The sequence below is a fragment of the Scyliorhinus canicula genome, chromosome 12, assembly GCF_902713615.1.
Source record: "Scyliorhinus canicula chromosome 12, sScyCan1.1, whole genome shotgun sequence".
Lineage (NCBI taxonomy): Eukaryota > Metazoa > Chordata > Chondrichthyes > Carcharhiniformes > Scyliorhinidae > Scyliorhinus > Scyliorhinus canicula.
This window is the reverse complement of record NC_052157.1, coordinates 53,517,782-53,540,065: the sequence shown is the minus strand read 5'-3', so window position 1 is coordinate 53,540,065 and position 22,284 is coordinate 53,517,782. Positions and strand designations below refer to the sequence as shown.

The window sequence follows — 22,284 nt, the reverse complement described above, 5'->3', positions numbered from 1 at the left end:
GACCTCCCCAGATATAGGAGTATGAGAGAGAGAGAGAGGGTTAGAGAGACCTCCCCAGATATAGGAGTATGAGAGAGAGAGGGTTAGAGAGACCTCCCTAGATACAGGAGTGTGAGAGAGAGGGTTAGAGAGACCTCCCCAGATACAGGAGTGTGAGGGAGAGAGAGAGAGGGTGAGCGAGACCTCCCCAGATACAGGAGTGTGAGAGAGAGAGGGTTAGAGAGACCTCCCCAGATACAGGAGTGTGTGTGAGAGAGAGGGGGGGGGGGGGGGGTAGTTAGACACCTATCCAGATACAGGAGTGAGAGAGAGAGGGTTAGAGAGACCTCCCCAGATACAGGAGTGAGAGAAGGGGGGGGGGGGGAGTTAGACACCTACCCAGATACAGGAGTGTGAGAGAGAGAGGGTTAGAGAGACCTCCCCAGATACAGGAGTGTGAGAGAGACCTCCCCAGATACAGGAGTGAGAGAGAGAGAGGGTTAGAGAGACCTCCCCAGATACAGGAGTGAGAGAGAGAGAGGGTTAGAGAGACCTCCCCAGATACAGGAGTGAGAGAGAGAGAGGGTTAGAGAGACCTCCCCAGATACAGGACTGTGTGTGAGAGAGAGAGGGTTAGAGAGACCTCCCCAGATACAGGAGTGTGAGAGAGAGAGAGAGGGTTAGAGAGACCTCCCCAGATACAGGAGTGTGTGAGAGAGGGTTAGAGAGACCTCCCCAGATACAGGAGTGTGAGAGAGAGAGAGAGGGTTAGAGAGACCTCCCCAGATACAGCAGTGTGAGAGAGAGCGGGTTAGAGAGACCTCCCCAGATACAGGAGTATGAGAGAGAGAGGGTTAGAGAGACCTCCCCAGATACAGGAGTGAGAGAGAGAGAGAGAGGGTTAGAGAGACCTCCCCAGATACAGGAGTGTGTGTGAGAGAGGGGGTTGGGGGGGGGGGGGGGGGGGGAGTTAGACATCTCCCCAGATACAGCAGTGTGAATCTATTTGTCGTGTTTGCACAGACCAATTTTAACCCTGCCTCTCTGTGGTTTTCCAGTTTGTATGTCTTGTCTGTTGAGGGGAGACAGGGAAGCGGGCGTGGTCCTTCCCTCTCCAGGGATGTTTTGTAGGCTAAGGCGAGGAAGGAACTTTCACCTGGTGTGTGTGTGTGTGTGTGTGTTTGTGTGATCCTGGTAAACAGCAACTGGTCTCTGTGGCATGGAGCCCAGCCTGTCTGCCTTACATCGCTGTCCTGTTGGGGCATGTTCTTCGCCTGTGACTGACGTTCGCTCTCTCAGAGGGTAATGTTAACCCTTGAGGTGCGATTATCTGTGGCACCTGCATCCTACTCTCAGCATCTGGAGATGAGATACACATTGGCAGTGGGTCCCCTGGGAGGGATCCCATTATCCGGGACATTAGTGAGCGAGAGTGAGACAGAATGAGACAGGCAGAGGGAGAGAGAGAGAGAGACAGGCAGAGATGGAGAGAGAGAGAGACTGAGAGTGAGACAGAGAATGAGACAGGCAGAGGGAGAGAGAGAGAGAGACAGGCAGAGAGAGAAAGACTGAGAGTTAGACAGAGAGTGAGAGTGAGCCAGAGAGTGAGACAGGCAGAGGGAGACAGGCAGAGAGAGAGAGAGAGAGACTGAGAGTGAGAGTGAGACAGAGATTGAGACAGGCAGAGGGAGAGAGAGAGAGAGAGACAGGCAGAGATGGAGAGAGAGAGAGACTGAGAGTGAGACAGAGAATGAGACAGGCAGAGGGAGAGAGAGAGAGAGACAGGCAGAGAGAGAAAGACTGAGAGTTAGACAGAGAGTGAGAGTGAGCCAGAGAGTGAGACAGGCAGAGGGAGACAGGCAGAGAGAGAGAGAGAGAGACTGAGAGTGAGAGTGAGACAGAGATTGAGACAGGCAGAGGGAGAGAGAGAGAGAGAGACAGGCAGAGATGGAGAGAGAGAGAGACTGAGAGTGAGACAGAGAATGAGACAGGCAGAGGGAGACAGAGAGATAGACAGGCAGAGAGAGAGAGAGACTGAGAGTTAGACAGAGAGTGAGAGTGAGACAGGCAGAGGGAGACAGAGAGATAGACAGGCAGAGAGAGAGAGAGACTGAGAGTTAGACAGAGAGTGAGAGTGAGCCAGAGAGTGAGACAGGCAGAGGGAGACAGAGAGAGAGACAGGCAGAGAGAGAGAGAGAGACTGAGAGTGAGAGTGAGACAGAGATTGAGACAGGCAGAGGGAGAGAGAGAGAGAGACAGGCAGAGAGAGAGAGAGACTGAGAGTTAGACAGAGAGTGAGAGTGAGCCAGAGAGTGAGACAGGCAGAGGGAGACAGAGAGAGAGAGAGAGACACACACACACAGAGAGACAGCTTAGTGTACAGACTGAGCTGGTACTCGGTGTTGGTCTCTGACTGCCTTCGGACTTTGTGGTTTTATGCGTGATCATTCCAGAGGGCTGGGCTGTCTAGACGTGTGCACCACAACCTTCAACCCACTGACTCATTTTGCAACGAGCTAACACCTCACCCCACCCAGGTTACTGACACACCACAGGACTGGACCTGAGAGGCTGGGATTGAGGGATATGGGGAGAGGGTGGGATTGAGGGATATGTGGCGAAGGTGGGATTGAGGGATATGTGGAGAGGGTGGGATTGAGGGATATGTGGCGAGGGTGGGATTGAGGGATATGGGGAAAGGGTGGGATTGAGGGATACGGGGAAAGGGTGGGATTGAGGGACATGTGGAGAAGGGATTGAGGATATGGGGAAAGGGTGGGATTGAGAGATACGTGGAGAGGGTGGGATTGAGGGATATGTGGAGAGGGTGGGATTGGGGGATATGTGGAGAGGGTGGGATTGAGGGATATGTGGAGAGGGTGGGATTGAGGGATATGTGGAGAGGGGATTGAGGGATATGGGGAGAGGTTGGGATTGAGGGATATGGGGAGAGGGTGGGATTGAGGGATATGGGGAGAGGGTGGGATTGAGGGATATGTGGAGAGGGGATTGAGGGATATGGGGAGAGGGTGGGATTGAGGGATATGGGGAGAGGGGATTGGGCGATATGGGGAGAGGGTGGGATTGAGGGATATGTGGAGAGGGTGGGATTGGGGGATATGGGGAGAGGGTGGGATTGGGGGAGATGAGGAGAGGGTGGGATTGAGGGATGTGGGCACAGGGTGGGATTGAGGGAGATGAGGAGAGGGGATTGAGGGATATGGGGAGAGGGTGGGATTGAGGGATATGGGGAGAGGGTGGGATTGAGGGATATGGGGAGAGGGTGGGATTGAGGGATATGTGGAGAGGGGATTGAGGGATATGGGGAGAGGGTGGGATTGAGGGATATGGGGAGAGGGGATTGGGCGATATGGGGAGAGGGTGGGATTGAGGGTTATGGGAAGAAGGGATTGAGGGATATGGAGAGAGGGGATTGACGGATATGGGGAGTGGGTGGGATTGAGGGATATGGGGAGAGAGGATTGAGGGATATGGGAAGAAGGGATTGAGGGATATGGAGAGAGGGGATTGATGGATATGAGGAGAGGGTGGGATTGAGGGATATGGGGAGATAGGATTGAGGGATATGGGAAGAAGGGATTGAGGGATATGGAGAGAGGGGATTGACTGATATGGGGAGTGGGTGGATTTGAGGGATATGGGAAGAGGGTGAGATTAAGGGATATGAGCAGAGGGAGATTCAGCGATATGGGGAGAGGGGATTGAGGGGTATGGGGAGAGGGTGAAATTGAGGGATATGGGAGGAGGAAATTGAGTGATATGCGGAGAGGAAATTGAGTGATATGGGGAGAGGAGATTGAGGGGTATGGAGAGTGAGATTGAGGGATATGTGGAGAGAGAATTGAGGGATATGAGGATGAGGGAGATTGAGGGATACGGGGAGGGGGTGAGATTGAGGCATATGTGGAGAAGGGTTTGAGGGATATGGGGATGAGTGACATTGAGGAATATGGGGAGGTGGGAGATTGAGGGATATGGAGAGAGGGGATTGAGGGATATGTGGAGAGGGAATTGAGGGATATGTGGAGAGGGGATTGAGGGATATGCGGAGAGGGAATTGAGGGATATGAGAATGAGGGAGATTGAGGGATACGGGGATGGGGTGAGATTGAGGGATATATGGAGAGGTGTTTGAGGGATATGGGGATGAGTGACATTGAGGAATATGGGGAGGAGGGAGATTGAGGGATATGGAGAGAGGTGTTTGAAGGATATGTGGAGAGGGGATTGAGGGATAAGTGGAGAGGGAATTGAGGGATATGTGGAGAGGGGATTGAGAGATATGGGGAGGAGGGGAGATTGGGGGATATGAGGACAGGAGATTGAGGGAGAAGGGGAGATTGAAGAATATGATGAGAGGGATTTGCGGAGAGGGGCTTAAGGGATTTGGCAAGAGGATTTGAGAGATATGGAGAGGAGGGGAGATTGAGGGATATATGGAGAGGTGTTTGAGGGATATGGGGATGAGTGACATTGAGGAACATGGGGAGGAGGGAGATTGAGGGATATGGAGAGAGGTGTTTGAAGGATATGTGGAGAGGGGATTGAGGGATAAGTGGAGAGGGAATTGAGGGATATGTGGAGAGGGGATTGAGAGATATGGGGAAGAGGGGAGATTGGGGGATATGAGGAGAGGGATTTGCGGAGAGGGGCTTGAGGGATTTGGGAAGAGGATTTGAGAGATATGGAGAGGAGGGGAGATTGAGGGATATGGGGAGGAGGAGAGATTGAGGACTAGGAGGAGGGGAGATTGAGGGATATGGGGAGAGAGGTTTGAGGGATTTGGGGAGAGTGAATTGAGAGATATGGGGAGGGGGGATATGGGGAGAGGGTTTGACGGATATGGGGAGAGGGGTTTGAGGGATTTGGGGAGAGGGAATTGAGGGATATGGGGAGAGGGTTTGAGGGATATGGGGAGGAGGAGAGATTGAGGACTAGGATGAGGGGAGATTGAGGGATATGGGGAGAGAGGTTTGAGGGATTTGGGGAGAGGGACTTGAGGAATATGGTGAGGGGGGATATGGGGAGAGGGTTTGAGGGATATGGCGAGAGGGGTTTGAGTGATTTGGGGAGAGGGAATTGAGGGATATGGGGAGGGGGGATATGGGGAGAGGGTTTGAGGGATATGGGGAGAGGGGTTTGAGGGATATGGGGAGAGAGGTTTGAGGGATTTGGGGAGAGGGAATTGAGGGATATGGGGAGAGGGTTTGAAGGATATGGGGAGAGAGGTTTGAGGGATTTGGGGAGAGGGAATTGAGGGATATGGGGAGGGGGATAGGGGGAGAGGGTTTGAGGGATATGGGGAGAGGGGTTTGAGGGATTTGGGGAGAGGGAATTGAGGGATATGGGGAGAGGGGTTTGAGGGATTTGGGGAGAGGGAATTGAGAGATATGGGGAGGGGGGATATGGGGAAAGGGTTTGAGGGATATGGGGAGAGGGGTTTGAGGGATCTGGGGAGAGGTATTTGATATCTAACACCCAGTCCATTCATCGTTCAGGCACTTGCGTCCAATGGGGATTCAGCATTACGACTGGCAGAACCACAAGTGGCCATGTTCTGTGGGAAACTAAACATGTACATGGATATCGCGACTGGAAAATGGGAGCCGGATCCTTCTGGAACACAGAGCTGCCTGGGAACAAAGGACGAAATCCTGACCTACTGTACAAAGGTACCTAACCCACCAGTGTAGAGGGAACTTTACTCTGTATCTAATCCCGTGCCGTACCTGTCCTGGGAGTGTTTGATGGGGACATTGTAGAGGGAACTTTACTCTGTATCTAACCCCGTGCCGTACCTGTCCTGGGAGTGTTTGATGGGGACAGTGTAGAAGGAACTTTACTCTGTATATAACCCCGTGCTGTACCTGTCCTGGGAGTGATTGATGGAGACAGTGTAGAGGGAGCTTTACTCTGTATCTCACCCCGTGCTGTACCTGTCCTGGGAGTGATTGATGGGGACAGTGTAGAGGGAACTTTACTCTGTATCTAACCCCGTGCTGTACCTGTCCTGGGAGTGATTGATGGAGACAGTGTAGAGGGAGCTTTACTCTGTATCTAACCCCCTGCTGTACCTGTCCTGGAAGTGTTTGATTGGGACCAAGCATGCCAGCAGCACGGTTCGATTCCCGTAACAGCCTCCCCGAACAGGCGCCGGAATGTGGCGACTAGGGGCGTTTCACAGTAACTTCATTGAAGCCTACTCGTGACAATAAGCGATTTTCATTTTTTTTTTCATTTTCATGTAGAGGGAACTTTACTCTGTATCTCACCCCGTGCTGTACCTGTCCTGGGAGAGTTTGATGGGGCCAGTGTAGAGGGAACTTTACTCTGTATCTAACCCCGTGTTGTACCTGTCCTGGGAGTGTTTGATGGGGACAGGGTAGAGGGAACTTTACTCTGTATCTAACCCCGTGCTGTACCTGGCCTGGGAGTGTTTGATGGGGACAGTGTCGAGGCAGCTTTACTCTGTATCTCACCCTGTGCTGTACCTGTCCTGGGAGTGATTGATTGGGACAATGTAGAGGGAACTTTACTCTGTATCTAACCCCGTGCTGTTCCTGCCCTGGGAGTGATTGATTGGGACAGTGTAGAGGGAGCTTTACTCTGTATCTAAAACTGCAGTGCTGTTTGTCCAGGTTTATCCAGAGTTGCAGGTTACGGGAGTGATGGAGGCCAGTCAGCCGGTGAAGATTGAGAATTGGTGTAAAAAGGAGAGGAGGAGATGCAATGGACACGTTCACATAGTCGTCCCGTTCCGTTGTCTTGGTAAGTGTGAGAATTTAACTCAGATGACACAAAGACATAAAAAAAACTCGTACCCAGTAAGAGTCAGTGAGAGGGTTTCTCCGTTTCTGAGACTCTGGGCTTGATTCTCCGATTTTGAGGCTATGTACGAAGCATGTGTCTAGTCTTACGACCAAAAAGTCGGCGGCTCCCCCGCACCGATGCTCCGCCCGGTGGGGGGCTAGCAGCCCCGCCACGTAAAGCCCCCGGCTTTACCTGCAGATACGGACGGAGAATTGCCAGATCCGTGGCTGCGCATTGTCACGGTGGCAATCTGCGACCATTCAACGTGGTGCCGGCTGCCGTGAGCCGATCGGTAACGCTGAGAGCAGCTTAGACACCAGCCCACCGCCCGAGACTCGGGAGACCCCGGAGCTTGGGTTGGAGGGTGACACTGATTTTCCGTCACAGCTGTCTCCAACGCCCTCCTCCCAGAGACTATCACCTCGGTTCGGCATGTTAGTGAAGAGGCTCCTGGGACACTATCTGGTGCTCACAACACAGCTGACCCGGTACAGCAGGTAGAGGTAGGATCACCCAAGGGGCGGATGGTCAGAGGGCAGGCCGAACCCAGGGACTAGCTGCTGTCCAGAGGGGTCTCTGGCCTCTGGAATGGACGGTCCTATTGATTGTGGAGATGCAGTCACAGAGCCAGGGACTATATGAGGGGTTGTCGGCGAGCATCCAGCACCTGCAGGTGAAGTTGGAGGAGTCCAACCGTGTGCGGGAGCAGGAGGTAGGAGGCTGACCATGCGTGCCACCCAGGTGGAGGCATTGGGGGCAACGGTTTCGGCCATGGATCAGCATGTCCATGCCCTGGCCATTCTGTGCAGACGGTGCCGAGGCCCAGGACAGGCAGCCATGTGTCAGAGCCACCTGGAAATTGCAGCAGCGCTCCTGAACGTGCCCCAGTCACAGCAGGCCATGGCTGGGAACGGCGATGGCATTGCCCAGGTGCTGGCCAACGTGGCACAAACACAGAGGGAGGTGGCCCAGTCCCAAAGGGAGATGGTGCAGTCACTGGCTGATGTGACACAAACCCGGGAGGTTGTGGCATTGTCAATGGGTGATGTTGCGCAGTCCCAGGCAGAGATGGTCCACTCCCTGTGCTCCATGGCCGCGAGCATGCAGACCTTGTTCGAGACCAGAGCTGCCCTCCAGGACTGGTGGGGGAGCCTCAGGGTATGGCTTTGCTCGCACCTGTGCGCCATGGAGTAGCCCGGGGGTCCATTGTGCACCCCAGGGTGGAGGAGGTGATGGGGTCAGTGCTGGTGACCTACGCAGGAGAGGTGTCGGAACACCGCAGCATCTTGGATCCTCCCCCCCAACCTACCTCCACCCTGACCCTGATACATCCGGTGTGCAGTGGGCAGAACAGGGTAGCACGAAGTCACCTGGGACACCTGAGCAGCAGCCAGGCCCATCCAGGACGGGTCGCCCCAGAAGATGCCCGCCAGCGGGGACCTAGGTCACAGGGCAAGAATCACACCAGGCCGCCTCCACTGCTGCTGTACTGTCTGGGGTCCCACCTAGACTTTGGGTTGGCACGGGTACAGAGCATGGCAATTTCGGCATCTGCCAACGGAGAACCCCGGCAAGTGTGTGTGGAACCCGTACCCCAGTGAGAGTCAGTGTGTGTGGAACCTGTACCCCAGTGAGAGTCAGTGTGTGTGGAACCCATACCCCAGTGAGAGTCAGTGTGTGTGGAACCCGTACCCCAGTGAGAGTCAGTGTGTGTGGAACCCGTACCCCAGTGAGAGTCAGTGTGTGTGGAACCCGTACCCCAGTGAGAGTCAGTGTGTGTGGAACCCATACCCCAGTGAGAGTCAGTGTGTGTGGAACCCAGACCCCAGTGAGAGTCAGTGTGTGTGGAACCTGTACCCCAGTGAGAGTCAGTGTGTGTGGAACCCGTACCCCGGTGAAAGTCAGTGTGTGTGGAACCCGTACCCCAGTGAGAGTCAGTGTGTGTGGAACCTGTACCCCAGTGAGAGTCAGTGTGTGTGGAACCCGTACCCCGGTGAAAGTCAGTGTGTGTGGAACCCTTACCCAAGTGAGAGTCAGTGTGTGTGTTGTTAGAAATATGACTGCTGCATCTCCGATTTACAATTGAAAATATTCTGTCTCTCCCTCCCTGTTACTCCCTCTCCCTCCCGGTGCATATCTCTACCTCACCTTCCCCTCTTTTTGTCTCCCTCACTCACTTTCGTCTCCCGCTCTATTTTCTCTCCAACTTCCCCTCCTCCCTCTCTTCCCTCATCTCTCTCCTCCTCTTCCTCATTGTCTATCCCTTTCTCTCTGCCTTCCCCTCCTTCTGTCCTCCCTCTCACTTCCACTCGATCTCTCTCTCCCTCTCCTTCTTTCTCTGTCTGCCGCTTTCTAACTCTCCGTCTTTCTCTTCCCACTGTTGCTCCCACTCTTGTTCTCCTCCCTCTGTCTCCCTGCCCTTCTCTCCCTCTCTGTCATTCCTTCCCTTCTCTCTCTCGCTTTCTCCCTGTACGTCTCTCCTCCCTACTCACTTTCACTCTCTATCTCGCTGCTCTCTCATTCTCTCTTCCTTTTACACTCTCTCTCTCCCCCCTTTGTCTCTTTCTCCCTCTCTCTCGCGCTTTTTCTCTCGCTCACTTCTGCTTGCTCCCTCTCGCACTCTTTCTCGCTCACTCTCTCTTGTTCTCTCTTTCTTTCTCTCCCCTTCCTGTTATCTATTGTCCTCTCTCTTTCTGTCTGTCTATCTTTCTGTCTCTCTCTCACTGCCTCTCTCTCTCACACTGCCTCTCTCCCCATTCCTCTCCCTCCCCTTTTCTCTCTCTGTCCCCCTCCTCCCTCTCCCTCCCACTTTCCCTCCCATCTCCGCTTTCCTTTGCTTCCTCTCTCTACCTCCCCTTCTCCCAACACCCTCATTTTCCCTATCTCCTTCCTTTTCTCTCTCAATCCTTCTCTCTGTCCGTCCTCTTCTCCCTCTTCATCTTTCCTTTTCTCGCTTGCTCCTGCTCCCTCCTCCACTTCTCTCCATCCCCTTCTCGCACTCCCTCTTTCCTTTTCTCTCCCTCGCACTCCCCTCTCTGCTCTCTCCCTGTCTCCACTCCCGGCTCTGTCTTGCTCCCTCTGTTGCTTCTTCCCTCTTCCGCTGTCAGTGGGGGAGTTTGTTAGCGAGGCCTTACTGGTCCCAGATCGCTGCAAGTTCCTGCACCAGGAGAAGATGGATTTGTGCGAAAGTCACATTTACTGGCACAGTGTGGCCAAGGAGGTGAGCAATCCCGGACTGACCAATCCCGGACTGACCAATCCCGGACTGACCAATCTCTCACTGCCCAATCCCTCACTGACCAATCCCTCACTGACCAATCCCTCACTGACCAATCCCGGACTGACCAATCCCGGACTGACCAATCTCTCACTGCCCAATCCCTCACTGACCAATCCCTCACTGACCAATCCCTCACTGACCAATCCCTCACTGACCATTCCCGGACTGACCAATCCCAGACTGACCAATCTCTCACTGCCCAATCTCTCACTGCCCAATCCCTCACTGACCAATCCCTCACTGGCCAATCCCTCACTGACCAGTCCCTCACTGACCAGTCCCTCACTGACCAGTCCCTCACTGACCAATCCTTCACTGACCATTCCCTCTCTGACCAATCCCGGACTGACCAATCTCTCACTGCCCAATCCCTCACTGATGTGGAGATGCCGGCGTTGGACTGGGGCGAGCACAGTAAGAAGTCTTACAACACCAGGTTAATAGAACTTAGAACATAGAACAGTACAGCACAGAACAGGCCTTTCGACCCTCGATGTTGTGCCGAGCAATGATCACCCTACTCAAACCCACGTATGCACCCTATACCCGTAACCCAACAGCACCCCCCTTAACCTTACTTATTAGGACACTACGTGCAATTTAGCATGGCCAATCCACCTAACCCGCACATCTTTGGACTGTGGGAGGAAACCGGAGCACCCGGAGGAAACCCACGCACACACGGGGAGGACGTGCAGACTCCGCACAGACAGTGACCCAGCCGGGAACCGAACCTGGGACCCTGGAGCTGTGAAGCATTTATGCTAACCACCATGCTACCGTGCTGCCTGTGCTGCCTAAGGTCCAACTGGTTTGTTTCAAACACGAGCTTTCGGAGCACTGCTCCATTCACCTGAGGAAGGAGCAGTGCTCCGAAAGCTCGTCTTTGAAACAAACCTGTTGGACTTTAACCTGGTGTTGTAAGACTTCTTACTGTGCAATCTCTCACTGAGAAATCCCGGACTGACCAATCCCTCATTGACCAATCCAGGACTGACCAATCCCTCACTGACCAATCCCTCACTGACCAATCCTGGACTGACCAATCCTGGACTGACCAATCCTGGACTGACCAATAACGGACTGACCAATCCTGGACTGACCAATAACGGACTGACCAATCCCTCACTGACCAATCCTGGACTGACCAATCCTGGACTGACCAATCCTGGACTGACCAATCCCAGACTGACCAATCCCTCACTGACCAATCCCTCACTGACCAATCCCTCACTGACCAATCCCTCACTGACCACTCCCAGCCTGACCAACCCCGGCTGACCAATCCCGACTGACCAATCCCGGACTGACCAATCCCAGACGGACCAATCCCCACTGACCAACCCCCCACTGACCAATCCCTCACTGACCAATCCCTCACTGACCAACCCCCCACTGACCAATCCCTCACTGACCAATCCTGGACTGACCGATTCCTCACTGACCAGTCCTTCACTGACCACTCACTAACCAGTCCCTCACTGACCAATCCTTCACTGACCAATCCCTCACTGACCAATCCCATGATCGATCCTCACTGACCAATCCATCACTGACCAATCCCTCACTGACCAATCCCATGATCGATCCTCACTGACCAATCCCTCACTGACCAATCCCTCACTGACCAATCCCTCACTGACCAATCCGTCACTGACCACTCCCAGCCTGACCAACCCCGGCTGACCAATCCCGGCTGACCAATCCCGGACTGACCAATCCCAGACGGACCAATCCCCACTGACCAACCCCCCACTGACCAATCCCTCACTGACCAATCCCTCACTGACCAACCCCCCACTGACCAATCCCTCACTGACCAATCCTGGACTGACCGATTCCTCACTGACCAGTCCTTCACTGACCACTCACTAACCAGTCCCTCACTGACCAGTCCCTCACTGACCAATCCTTCACTGACCAATCCCTCACTGACCAATCCCATGATCGATCCTCACTGACCAATCCATCACTGACCAATCCCTCACTGACCAATCCCATGATCGATCCTCACTGACCAATTCCTCACTGACCAATCCCTCACTGACCAGTCACTCACAGGTCAACCCCTCACTGACTGGCCAATTTTAGAGGCGCCCTCTCGGTCCTGGATCTATTCCCCTTTCGATACCGGGAAGAGACTCCCCCTCGATCCCGGGACGAGACTCCCACCCTCAATCCTGGGTCTAGACTCCCCCTCAATTCCGGGTCTCGACTCCCCCCTCAATTCCGGGTCTAGACTCCCCCTCGATCCCGGGTCTAGACTCCCCCTCAATCCTGGGTCTAGACTCCCCCTCAATTCCGGGTCTCGACTCCCCCCTCAATTCCGGGTCTAGACTCCCCCCTTGATCCCGGGTCTAGACTCCCCCTCGATCCCGGGTCTAGACTCCCCCTCGATCCCGGGTCTAGACTCCCCCTGGATCCCGGGTCTAGTCTCCCCCCCTGGATCCCGAATCCCGGGTCTACACTCCCCGATCGGTCCCGGGTCTAGACACCCCCATCGATCCCGGGTCTACACTCCCCCCTCGATCCCGGGTCTACACTCCCCCCTCGATCCCGGGTCTAGACTCCCCCCTCGATCCCGGGTCTAGACTCCCCCCTCGATCCCGGGTCTACACTCCCCCCTCGATCCCGGGTCCAGACTCCCCCTGGATCCCGTGTCTAGACTCCCCCCTTGATCCCGGGTCTACACTCCTCCCTCGGTCCCGGGTCTACACTCCCCGATCGGTCCCGGGTCTAGACCTCCCCTCGATCCTAGGTCTGGACTCCCCCCTCGATCCCGGGTCTAGACTGCCTCTCGATCCCGGGGTCTAGACTGCCCCTCGATCCCGGGTCTAGACCTCCCCTCGATCCTAGGTCTGGACTCCCTCCTCGATCCCGGGTCTAGATTGCCCCTCGATCCCAGGTCTAGACTGCCCCTCGATCCCGGGTGTAGATTGCCCCTCCATCCTGGGTCTGGACTCCCCCCTCGATCCCGGGTCTAGACTGACTCTCGATCCCGGGGTCTAGACTGCCCCTTGATCCCGGGTCTAGACTCCCCCCTTGATCCCGGGTCAGGAACTCCCCTCGATCCTGGGTCTAAACTGCTTCTCGATCCCGGGGTCTAGACTGCCCCTCGATCCCGGGTCTAGACTCCCCCCTTGATCCCGGGTCAGGAGCTCCCATCGATCCCGGGTCTAGACTCCCCCCTTGATCCCGGGTCAGGAGCTCCCATTAATCCCGGATTTATTGCCCCCCCTTTCCTCGATCCTGATCCCGGGTTTATTCCCATCTCTCGATCACAGGTCATGGCACCCTATGGCCTAGCTCCCTGTGGGATTTGAGCATGAATGCTTCCTGCTGTTCGGGTCTGAGAACCACACTGGGTGGGGGTTGTTGCTTGGTGTCTGACCCTAACGCTGACCTTTAACCCTCCGTTACCCAGGCCTGCACAGCTGAGACCCTGGACCTGCACAGTTACGGGATGTTACTGCCCTGCGGGCTCGACAGGTTCCGGGGCGTGGAGTACGTCTGCTGCCCCTCCCGCTTCCAGGCTGTGAGGTTGGAGGATGAGGTAGTGTCAGTGGCGGAGGAGGAGGAGACGGAGGAGGAAACGGAGGTGGAAGAGAACGAGCAGGACAGCAGAACCGAGGACAGGTACGAGGCACTGGGGGGATTGGGAGGGAAGTGAAATCTCTTATTTCACCTTCGCAGTTGAGGTTCAGTTAGATCGGGGGAGCTCATCGGCCAGAGAGTCGGGAGGCCACTTTTGTACGTCCTAACTCGGATATCAGTTGCGACCAGCTGAGAGGAACCAAACATATTCTCAAGGTGAAGGTAGATAGGTTCTTGTTGGACAAGGGAATCAAAGGATACATAGATACATAGAATTTACAATGCAGAAGGAGGCCATTCGGCCCATCGAGTCTGCACCGGCCCTTGGAAAGAGCACCCTACCTAAGCGCACACCTACACCCTATCACCAGACCTCCACCATATCCACGTAACCCCACCTAACGTTTTTGGACACTAAGGGCAATTTAGCATGGCCAATCCACCTAAACTGCACATCATTGGATTGTGGGAGCAAACCGGAGCACCCGGAGGAAACCGGAGCACCCGGAGGAAACCCACGCAGACACAGGGAGAACATGCAGACTCCGCACAGACAGAGACCCAAGCCGGGAATCGAACCTGGGACCCTGAGGCTGTGAAGCAACTGTGCTAACCACTGTGCTACCGTGCTGCCCCATATAGATATGGGGGGGGGGGGGGGGGAATGGGGGATCAGCATATATCAACCACGATCTTGATCTTATCGACTGGTGGAGCAACCTCAAGGGGTAATTAGTTAAAAAGGATGGCTCTCCTTCTGAGAATTTGGGATTAGGCACCTTGAACTCAAAATAGCCCGCTCGAATCGGGAAGAAACACCCTCTTCCAACAACATCAAGACTATCCATGCCGGGAAGCTCCATGGGACGAAAGGAAGGAAAAGGCAGCAAAGGCTTGGAGAGGTGAACCGAGGAGACGGCAAACACGCGGGTGACGAAACCCCAGCCACGCCCGACTGAGGGGGACCACCAGGCCACGCACTGAGCTCCCCCTCCCCGGCGAGAAGATGGAAGGAATTCCTTAGGAAAGAACTCAAGGAGGCCATTAAAGTCGATAAAGGGGCTACGGTCAAGGTGGGGTTGGTGGAGGCGCTGGTCACCATGCAGACGGCCTTGGTAAAGGTGGAGAGGCAGCTGGAAACTCAGGGGCAACCAGAAGGGAGCTGGAGAAGGCTTCAATGGACCAGAGCGACCAAATCGCTTCACTGGAAACGGAGGTGGCAAGGTGGGTGCCTACTCGAGGGGAAACGGAGGTGGCAAGGTGGGTGCCTACTCGAGGGGAAACGGAGGTGGCAAGGTGGGTGCCTACTCGAGGGGAAACGGAGGTGGCAAGGTGGGTGCCTACTCGAGGGATGCCCAAGGGAAAGATCGAAGATCAGGAGAACCGATCGGGGTGCCAGAGCCTGCCGGAGGGAACCCAGGGCAGGAACCTCACGGAATATGTGGCCCAGATGCAGGGTAACCTGGTGGAGAGAGACAGGTTTCCCCAAACCACCAGAAATAAACAGAGCTCACAGGTCACTCCAGCTGAAGCCCAGGGCTGGGGAAACAGCCAAGGATCAGGACTCTGGAAGACTATTTGCGTGGGACCGCACCGCCTCGGTTTGAATATGAGACCGAAGGCTCAGAAAAGCGGAGGGGGTGGAGGGGGGGGGGGGGGGGGGGGGGGGAGGGGGGGGAGCAGCAGGGCGCAGGAGAGGGTGAGGAGGAGGAAGGGGGAGCAGACATATAGCGGGAGAAGGTTGGCTAAGGCTGACTCCAGGAGCGGGCTGGAGGGGCGCCACACTATCAGGAAAGCTAGCACCAGGATGTACGAGTGAGGGTGGGGGGAGAGCAACTGGCGGCGGGGGGTGTGAGGGTGAGTTTGACCAATGGGTGGGGGCAAAACAGGGGAGGGGGACAACGATGGGAGCAAGAGGGGGAAAAGCAGATCTGAAGGGAAACAAAAGGGGGGAAGGTCTCTCGGCTGGCTGAGAAAGATTGCACATGGTGACAAGGAACACAGAGGCACCGCACACAGTCACTTTGGAGGGTCCCCAAACAGAGGGAAAACCCCGGAGTACAGGGACTCACCCACAAGGGAAATATTGTTGATCCCGCAGGAGCAGGGGGACAGGGCAGAAACCCCTCATCAGAATAGGCACCTGGAACGTCAGAGGACATAAAGGCCCAGTGAAACGATCCACAATCTTCGCCCACCTGAGAAACATGAAAGCCGACATAGTCTTTCTCCAAGAGACACACCAGAAGGAGAAGGACCGACCGTGGGGAAGGGCTGGGTGGGACATACCTGCCATTTTTGTTACGGGACGAGAGCTAGCGGTGGGATGGCCATACTGCTCAATATGCGGACGGTTATGGACCAAGGAGGAACTATACAACATGTCAGCCGTGTCCTTGTTAACATTACGCTCCCAACTGGGACGACACAGAATTCATAAAGAAGACCATGGCGGAAATCCCTGACATAGACATGCCCGACTCATCATGGTGGGGGGAATTTAAATGTGTACAGGCCCCACGGACAGACAGATGAAACCCCAAATCAGGGAAAAAAATTAAACATGGCGAAAGAACGAGGCTCGTTCACGGAGCAGATGGGGGCAGTAGACCTGCGGAGGTTCACATACCCAGGGATTCTCCTTCTCCCAGGTACACAAGAGTATTTACCAGGATTCTAATGGAGAAATCGGTGCTCCCAGGGGTAGTCCGGTGCCCCCAGGGAATACTTTGCAATTATAATCTCCGACCATGCCCCATTCTATGGGGGTGATTCTCTGAGCCTCGCGCCGGGCCGGAGAATCGCTGCAACTGCGCCACGACGTCGGCGTGCGATTCTCCGCGGAGAATCAGCGCCATGGCCACAGGCTGCTGGAATCGACGGGGTCACCGATTCTCCGGCCCAGATGGGCCGAGCGGCTGCCCCGATACGACAGAGTCCCACCGGCACGTTCACCCCTGGTCGGCGGGAACTCTGCGGGAACAGTCGGGGGGGGCGTCCTGTGGTGGGGGAGAGGGGCTCCTTCGCAGCAGGGGGGCTTCTGATGGGGTCAGACCCGCGATCGGGGCCCACCAATCGGCGGGCCAGCCTCTCCCCTCCACCACCCCCCCTGGGCCTACTTTCCGGCGCGGCCGTCCCCTGGACACTGACCCCATGTTGGGTCGGGGCCGGCACGCATAAGAAGTTCCCCGCGCATGCGCTGGATGGCGCGGCCCAACTGCGCATGCGCAGGACTGAACTGGCCCAGCTGCGCATGCGCGGGTTGGCACGGTGCCCATTTGGCGCCGCGTAAGGAGGCTGGAGCGTGAACTGCTCCAGCGCCGTTCTGGCCCCCTGTAGGGGTCAGAATAGGTCGTGCCAGGACCCTGTTCACGCCGTCGTGAAACGTGACGGCGTTCACAACGGCGCAAACACTTGCCATCCATATCGGAGAATCGCCCGCATAATAGATGTGAAGTTGGAGACCAGTAGTGCCCATGGAGATTGGGCACGCACGTCCCTCCTGGCCAATAAGGCTTTTTGCCAATCAATATCACTGGCCATAGACAGTTATATTACCAATAACCAGAGTGGGGGGGGGGGCTAATGGAGGCTTTAGCCCAAGCCTCAATATCACTGATACCCAAAGTGATCATCTCCCTGGACGCAGAAAAGGCCTTCGACTGAGTCACATGGATCTACCTCAGAGAGGTACTGGAGCGGTTTGGGCTCGGGCCAGGGTTCACTTCCTGGGTGAAACTACTGTACAGCGTTCCCATGGCGAGCATACGTATAAACACCGCCAGCTCTCAACACTGCTGGCTGCACAGAGGCACAAGGCAGGGATGCCCACTGTCCCCACTACTGTTCGCCCTGGCAATCAAGCCCTCAGAACGGCAGAAGGCTGGAGAGGTATCCAGAGAGTTGGGAGCAGAATCCAAGGATTCGAAAAGGTGTGCAAAAAGAAGTATGGGAGGCCTGGCCCTCCCAAACCTACAGTTCTACAACTGGGCGGCCACATCAGAAAGAGTGAGGGGATGGGTGAAGGAACCAGGAGCAGAGTAGGTGAGGATGGCGGTGAGTTCCTGCATAGGGATGTCCTTCCGAGCACTAATCACGACAACATTCCCATCCCCACCAACCAAACATTCAAAAAGCCCAGTGGTAGTAGCCACGCTCCGAACATGGCCTGACCAAAATGTCCACCATGGCCCCCAAATGTAACAACCGCAGGTTCACGCCGGCAATAATGGACGCCACCTTCAAAAGGTGGAGACAGGACGAGGGGTCACTGATGGTTAGCGACATGTAGACGGGTGACAAACTGGCGACATGGAGAAACTGACGGAGAGGTTCCAGCTGCCCTAAGGGAACAAATTAAGATACATACAGATCAAAAATTCCTCCGTAGGGAAATCCCGATGTCCCCACGGACACCAAGATACTCTCTGGTACAGGAACGTTTGGTTGCGGGCGACTTGGGGAAAGGGAACTGCGGGGTCCAGTACAGACGGCTGGTGGAGGAGGTCCACTCCCCCCCCCCGGATAAGAGGAGAGAAAAGTGGGAAGAAGAACTAGACAAAAATGTGGGATGGGGGGTAGGGGTGAAGCACTGCACAGGGCGAACTCCACCTCCACGGCGAAGGGCTGATCCTAATGCAGCTAAAGGTGGTGCACAGAGCGCACCATTAAGAACCCGAATGAGTAGGTTCGTCCCGGAGGTGGAGGACAAATGTGAACGATGCCAGGGAGGCCCGGCCAACCACACCCACATGTTCTGAACCTGCCCCAGACTTGTGGGGTTCTGGACAGCCTTTTTTGAGGCGATGTCCAAAGGTTGTGGGGGTGAGGGTGGAGCCGTGCCCGAGAGTGGCAGCCTTTGGTGCCTCAGGCCAGCTAGGTCTCTTCATGGGGAGGGGGGGATGACACCCTAGACCTTGCCTCCCTCATCGCCCGCCAAGGAATCCTGCTCGGCTGGCGATCGGCAGCATCACCCAAAGCTGCAGACTGGCTGTCTGACCTGTTGGAATTGGGAGTGGGGGGGGTGGAGAAACGAGAGGGGGAGGGGTGCAGAAAACCCACCGGGGGGACCATGGGATACAGATGGCAAAGCCTTGGGGGACGGGCCTGAGGGCCTGAGGGAGAAACCGGGACAACATCAGCAAGCTGGGCGAGCCGAAGCCATTGTTTGGGGGGGGGGGGGGGGGGGGGGGGGAGTGCAGGAGGACTGGGGGGCCGGGGGGCATATAAATAGTCATAAGGTTCTTTGTTTGAATATGTATATTTTCTCTTTCTGTCTTGTGTGTCACTGCTTGTTTCTCCGAGGGAGCTCTGTAAATACGCAATCATTAACCTTTCAGTGATTGCTGCACTGTGTATCATAAAAATATGAAAATCAATAAAAACATCCAGTAAATTTTTAAAACCCAAGTGCTGTATCCCGTGACCTCCCTCTGCGAGAGTTCCATACACTCTGTGTCTCCGTAAAAGCAATGCTATGTAATCTGAATTGGAAGATTTATTGTGGGCGGCACGGTGGCTCAGTGGTTAGCACTGCTGCCTCACGGCGCTGAGGATCTGGGTTCGATCCCGACCCTGGGTCACTGCCTGTGTGGAATTTGCACATTTTCCTCGTGTCTGCGTGGGTCTCACCCCCACAACCTAAAAATGTGTAGGTGAAATGAAAATCGCTTATTGTCACAAGTAGGCTTCGAATGAAGTTACTGTGAAAAGCCACTAGTCGCCACATTCTGCCGCCTGTTCGGGGAGGCTGGTACGGGAATTAGAACATAGAACAGTACAGCACAGAACAGGCCCTTCGGCCCTCGATGTTGTGCCGAGCCATGATCACCCTACTCAAACCCACGTATCCACCCTATACCCGTAACCCAACAACCCCACCCCTTAACCTTACTTTTTTGGACACTACGGGCAATTTAGCATGGCCAATCCACCTAACCCGCACATCTTTGGACTGTGGGAGGAAACCGGAGCACCCGGAGGAAACCCACGCACACACGGGGAGGACGTGCAGACTCCGCACAGACAGTGACCCAGCCGGGAATCGAACCTGGGACCCTGGAGCTGTGAAGCATTTATGCTAACCACTATGCTACCGTGCTGTCCTAATTGAACCCATGTTGCTGGCCTGCCTTGGTCTACTTTCAAAGCCAGCGATTTAGCCCTGTGCTAAATCAGCCCCTAAGTTAGGTGGATTGGCCATGCTAAATTGCCCCTTAATTGAGAAAAAAAAAAAGAATTGGACACATTTTTATAAAACAAAATTTAAAAACAAAACAAACGGAGATTTGTAGCTTTGCTCTTGGAGCGTGGCCTCGACTAGTTTCAAAGGACCTCTTACCTCGGGTCCATAAACAAATTTAAAGAGGTTGAAGCCTCAGAGGTGGACTTATTGGGTAATCCCTGGGTGGAAAACAGGCTGGGTCCAGGGCACCTCAGTGGTTAGCACTGCTGCCTCACAGAGCCAGGCACCCAGGTTTAAATCCAGCCTCTGGTGACTGTGTGGAGTTTGCATCTTCTCCCCGTGTGTGCGTGGGTTTCCTCCGGGTGTTCCTCCGGGTGCTCCGATTTCCTCCCACAATCCAAAGATAGGTGGACTGACCACGCTAAATGGCCCCTTAATGTCAAGGGATGCGCAGGTTAGATGAGTTACGGGGATAGGGTGGGGAGGTGGGCCGAGGTAGGATGCTCTTTCAGAGGGTCAGTGCAGACTCGATGGGTACTCTGCAACTCTGCACGTTTTGTTCTGCATTGGTTCCCTTATTGAAATGATTCTCCATATTGAGTGAAGAGCTGGAGTAACCTCTCCACCAATACCTGGACATGAATAATTCTCGGGGAGCATGACCTCTGGGAACCGGATAGCCACATCCATTAACATGAGGACGTACTGGTGGATCACCCAATCCCCCGGACCCCCACTTTGGTTTTGGGCAGGGGTCCCACATAATCTATCAGCAGCCCTGCTGAGTGGTACCCCATAAGCAAGTCAGGGAATTTAAGGTTTGCCAGTTTTAGAGCAGGTTAGGTCCCCCCCCCCCAACAACCCGACTCTGCGTTTACGTAACTCAGCGGGCGTCCTTCACTAGTGCAGCGTGGGAGCTGCTATTGACTGGTGTGCTCTTCAGAAATGCCCAGTCGATCCCATTATTCATTTATATTTCAGGTGCCACATCTTCGTGACAGTAGCGATGAGCGCACTCCGGATTGTTCAACAGGTGTTGCCCCTTCATCGAATTACATCCAACAACAGACATTTTGTTCCACCCTGAGTGTGCAAATAGTCGACACAGTCGAGCTAATAATGTGGTCCATTTATACCTGCTCGAAGTGACGTATATTCAGACACAGGGACCCGTTGTCTGCAAACAAAAGGAATATGCTCAAGCCTTCCCCCTTTTTTGAATTACCCGGTGTAATGAACTCCAATTGGCTTTATTGGTTGGCACAATTGGAGTATGAGCTCCCTCAATGATAGCTCATTGAGGGGGCCCATATAATCACCTGTGTAGGCTTTGTGAGAGTCTTAAGTTGACTGGACTGCTAGCAGCACTGTTTGTAGCTGCTCCTGTAATATCGTTATTGTAAATAAATATTGGTGTGGTGACGGAACTCCTGCCTCCCGTGGATTACTACACCCGGGAGCATGGGAAGCCCATTGTTCGCCGTTGCTTTCTCCGTGGTGACATCTCAGCCAATCAGAATTAACTTGAGTGCCAAATGGCACCTTTTTGTTTTACTCTTGTGGCATAAATTATTGTGAGAGTTTGAAAATTGAGATTCTTGTGTTTGCCCTGATGAGTGGCAGGTGGAAAATTTCAACAACATGTCAATATGGGGAGTGGTTGAGGTGAATAGTGCTGATGCATTTCAGGAGAAGCTGGATAAACACATGAGGGGGAGAGAAGGATAGGGGGATGGGGAGAAGGGGGTGGGAGGAGGCTTGTGTGGGGCAGGAACAACAGCACAGGGCAGATGGGCCGAATGGCCTTTTCAAAGACTGTTTGTCCATCATAACCCAACGTAAATGCAGGAATGTTGGGGGAGCGGGGTGGGCAGCAGGGAGAATCGGCACTAATTGGAGGGATCGTACAAAGAGCTGGGACAGACCCGATGGGCTGAATGGCTTCCTTCTGGGGTGTCTGAGTCTGTGTTAATTCTCGTTCTCTCACCTAGTGCCTGGGAACAGGACCTGAGTCCCGTGCCTGTGATGGAGGAGGAGAGAGGTCCGGATTATCAGATGTACAAGGATCATTGGGATGATTATAAGGACATGGGATATATGGGGCAGGATTTCTATGATGAAGCAGTGACTGAGAGCACCACCACCACAACAACAACTGAGGGAACCTCTGAGGAAGTCAGGGGTAAGTGTTCACACCCACCTGTGGGTGCTGCTCCTTGTGTAACTGTGTGGGTGGGGGGGAGGGAGGGGGCGGGGAGTTTGAGTGAGTGTATGTGTGTGATTACATATGTGTATGTGGAGTGTGTGTGTTTCACAGAGCCGGGGTAACGTGAGCAGAGGTTTATTTCTGTCTCTCTGATTCTCTCTCTCTCTCTATCTTTATCTGTCTCTCTCTCTGGGGCTCTCACTGGATCTC

At 54.6% G+C, this 22,284-nt stretch overlaps 1 protein-coding gene across 1 annotated transcript in view; it reads left to right on the top strand.

The window, feature by feature from the left end:
* Positions 1-22,284, top strand: part of aplp1 (amyloid beta (A4) precursor-like protein 1) — a 76,018-nt gene that overhangs the window by 39,850 nt on the left and 13,884 nt on the right. The window contains exons 2-6 of the mRNA XM_038813014.1: positions 5,499-5,672; positions 6,639-6,768; positions 9,918-10,030; positions 13,515-13,726; positions 21,860-22,074. Of these exons, the coding sequence (XP_038668942.1) occupies positions 5,499-5,672; positions 6,639-6,768; positions 9,918-10,030; positions 13,515-13,726; positions 21,860-22,074 (844 nt within the window). The remainder of the gene's footprint in view (positions 1-5,498; positions 5,673-6,638; positions 6,769-9,917; positions 10,031-13,514; positions 13,727-21,859; positions 22,075-22,284) is intronic.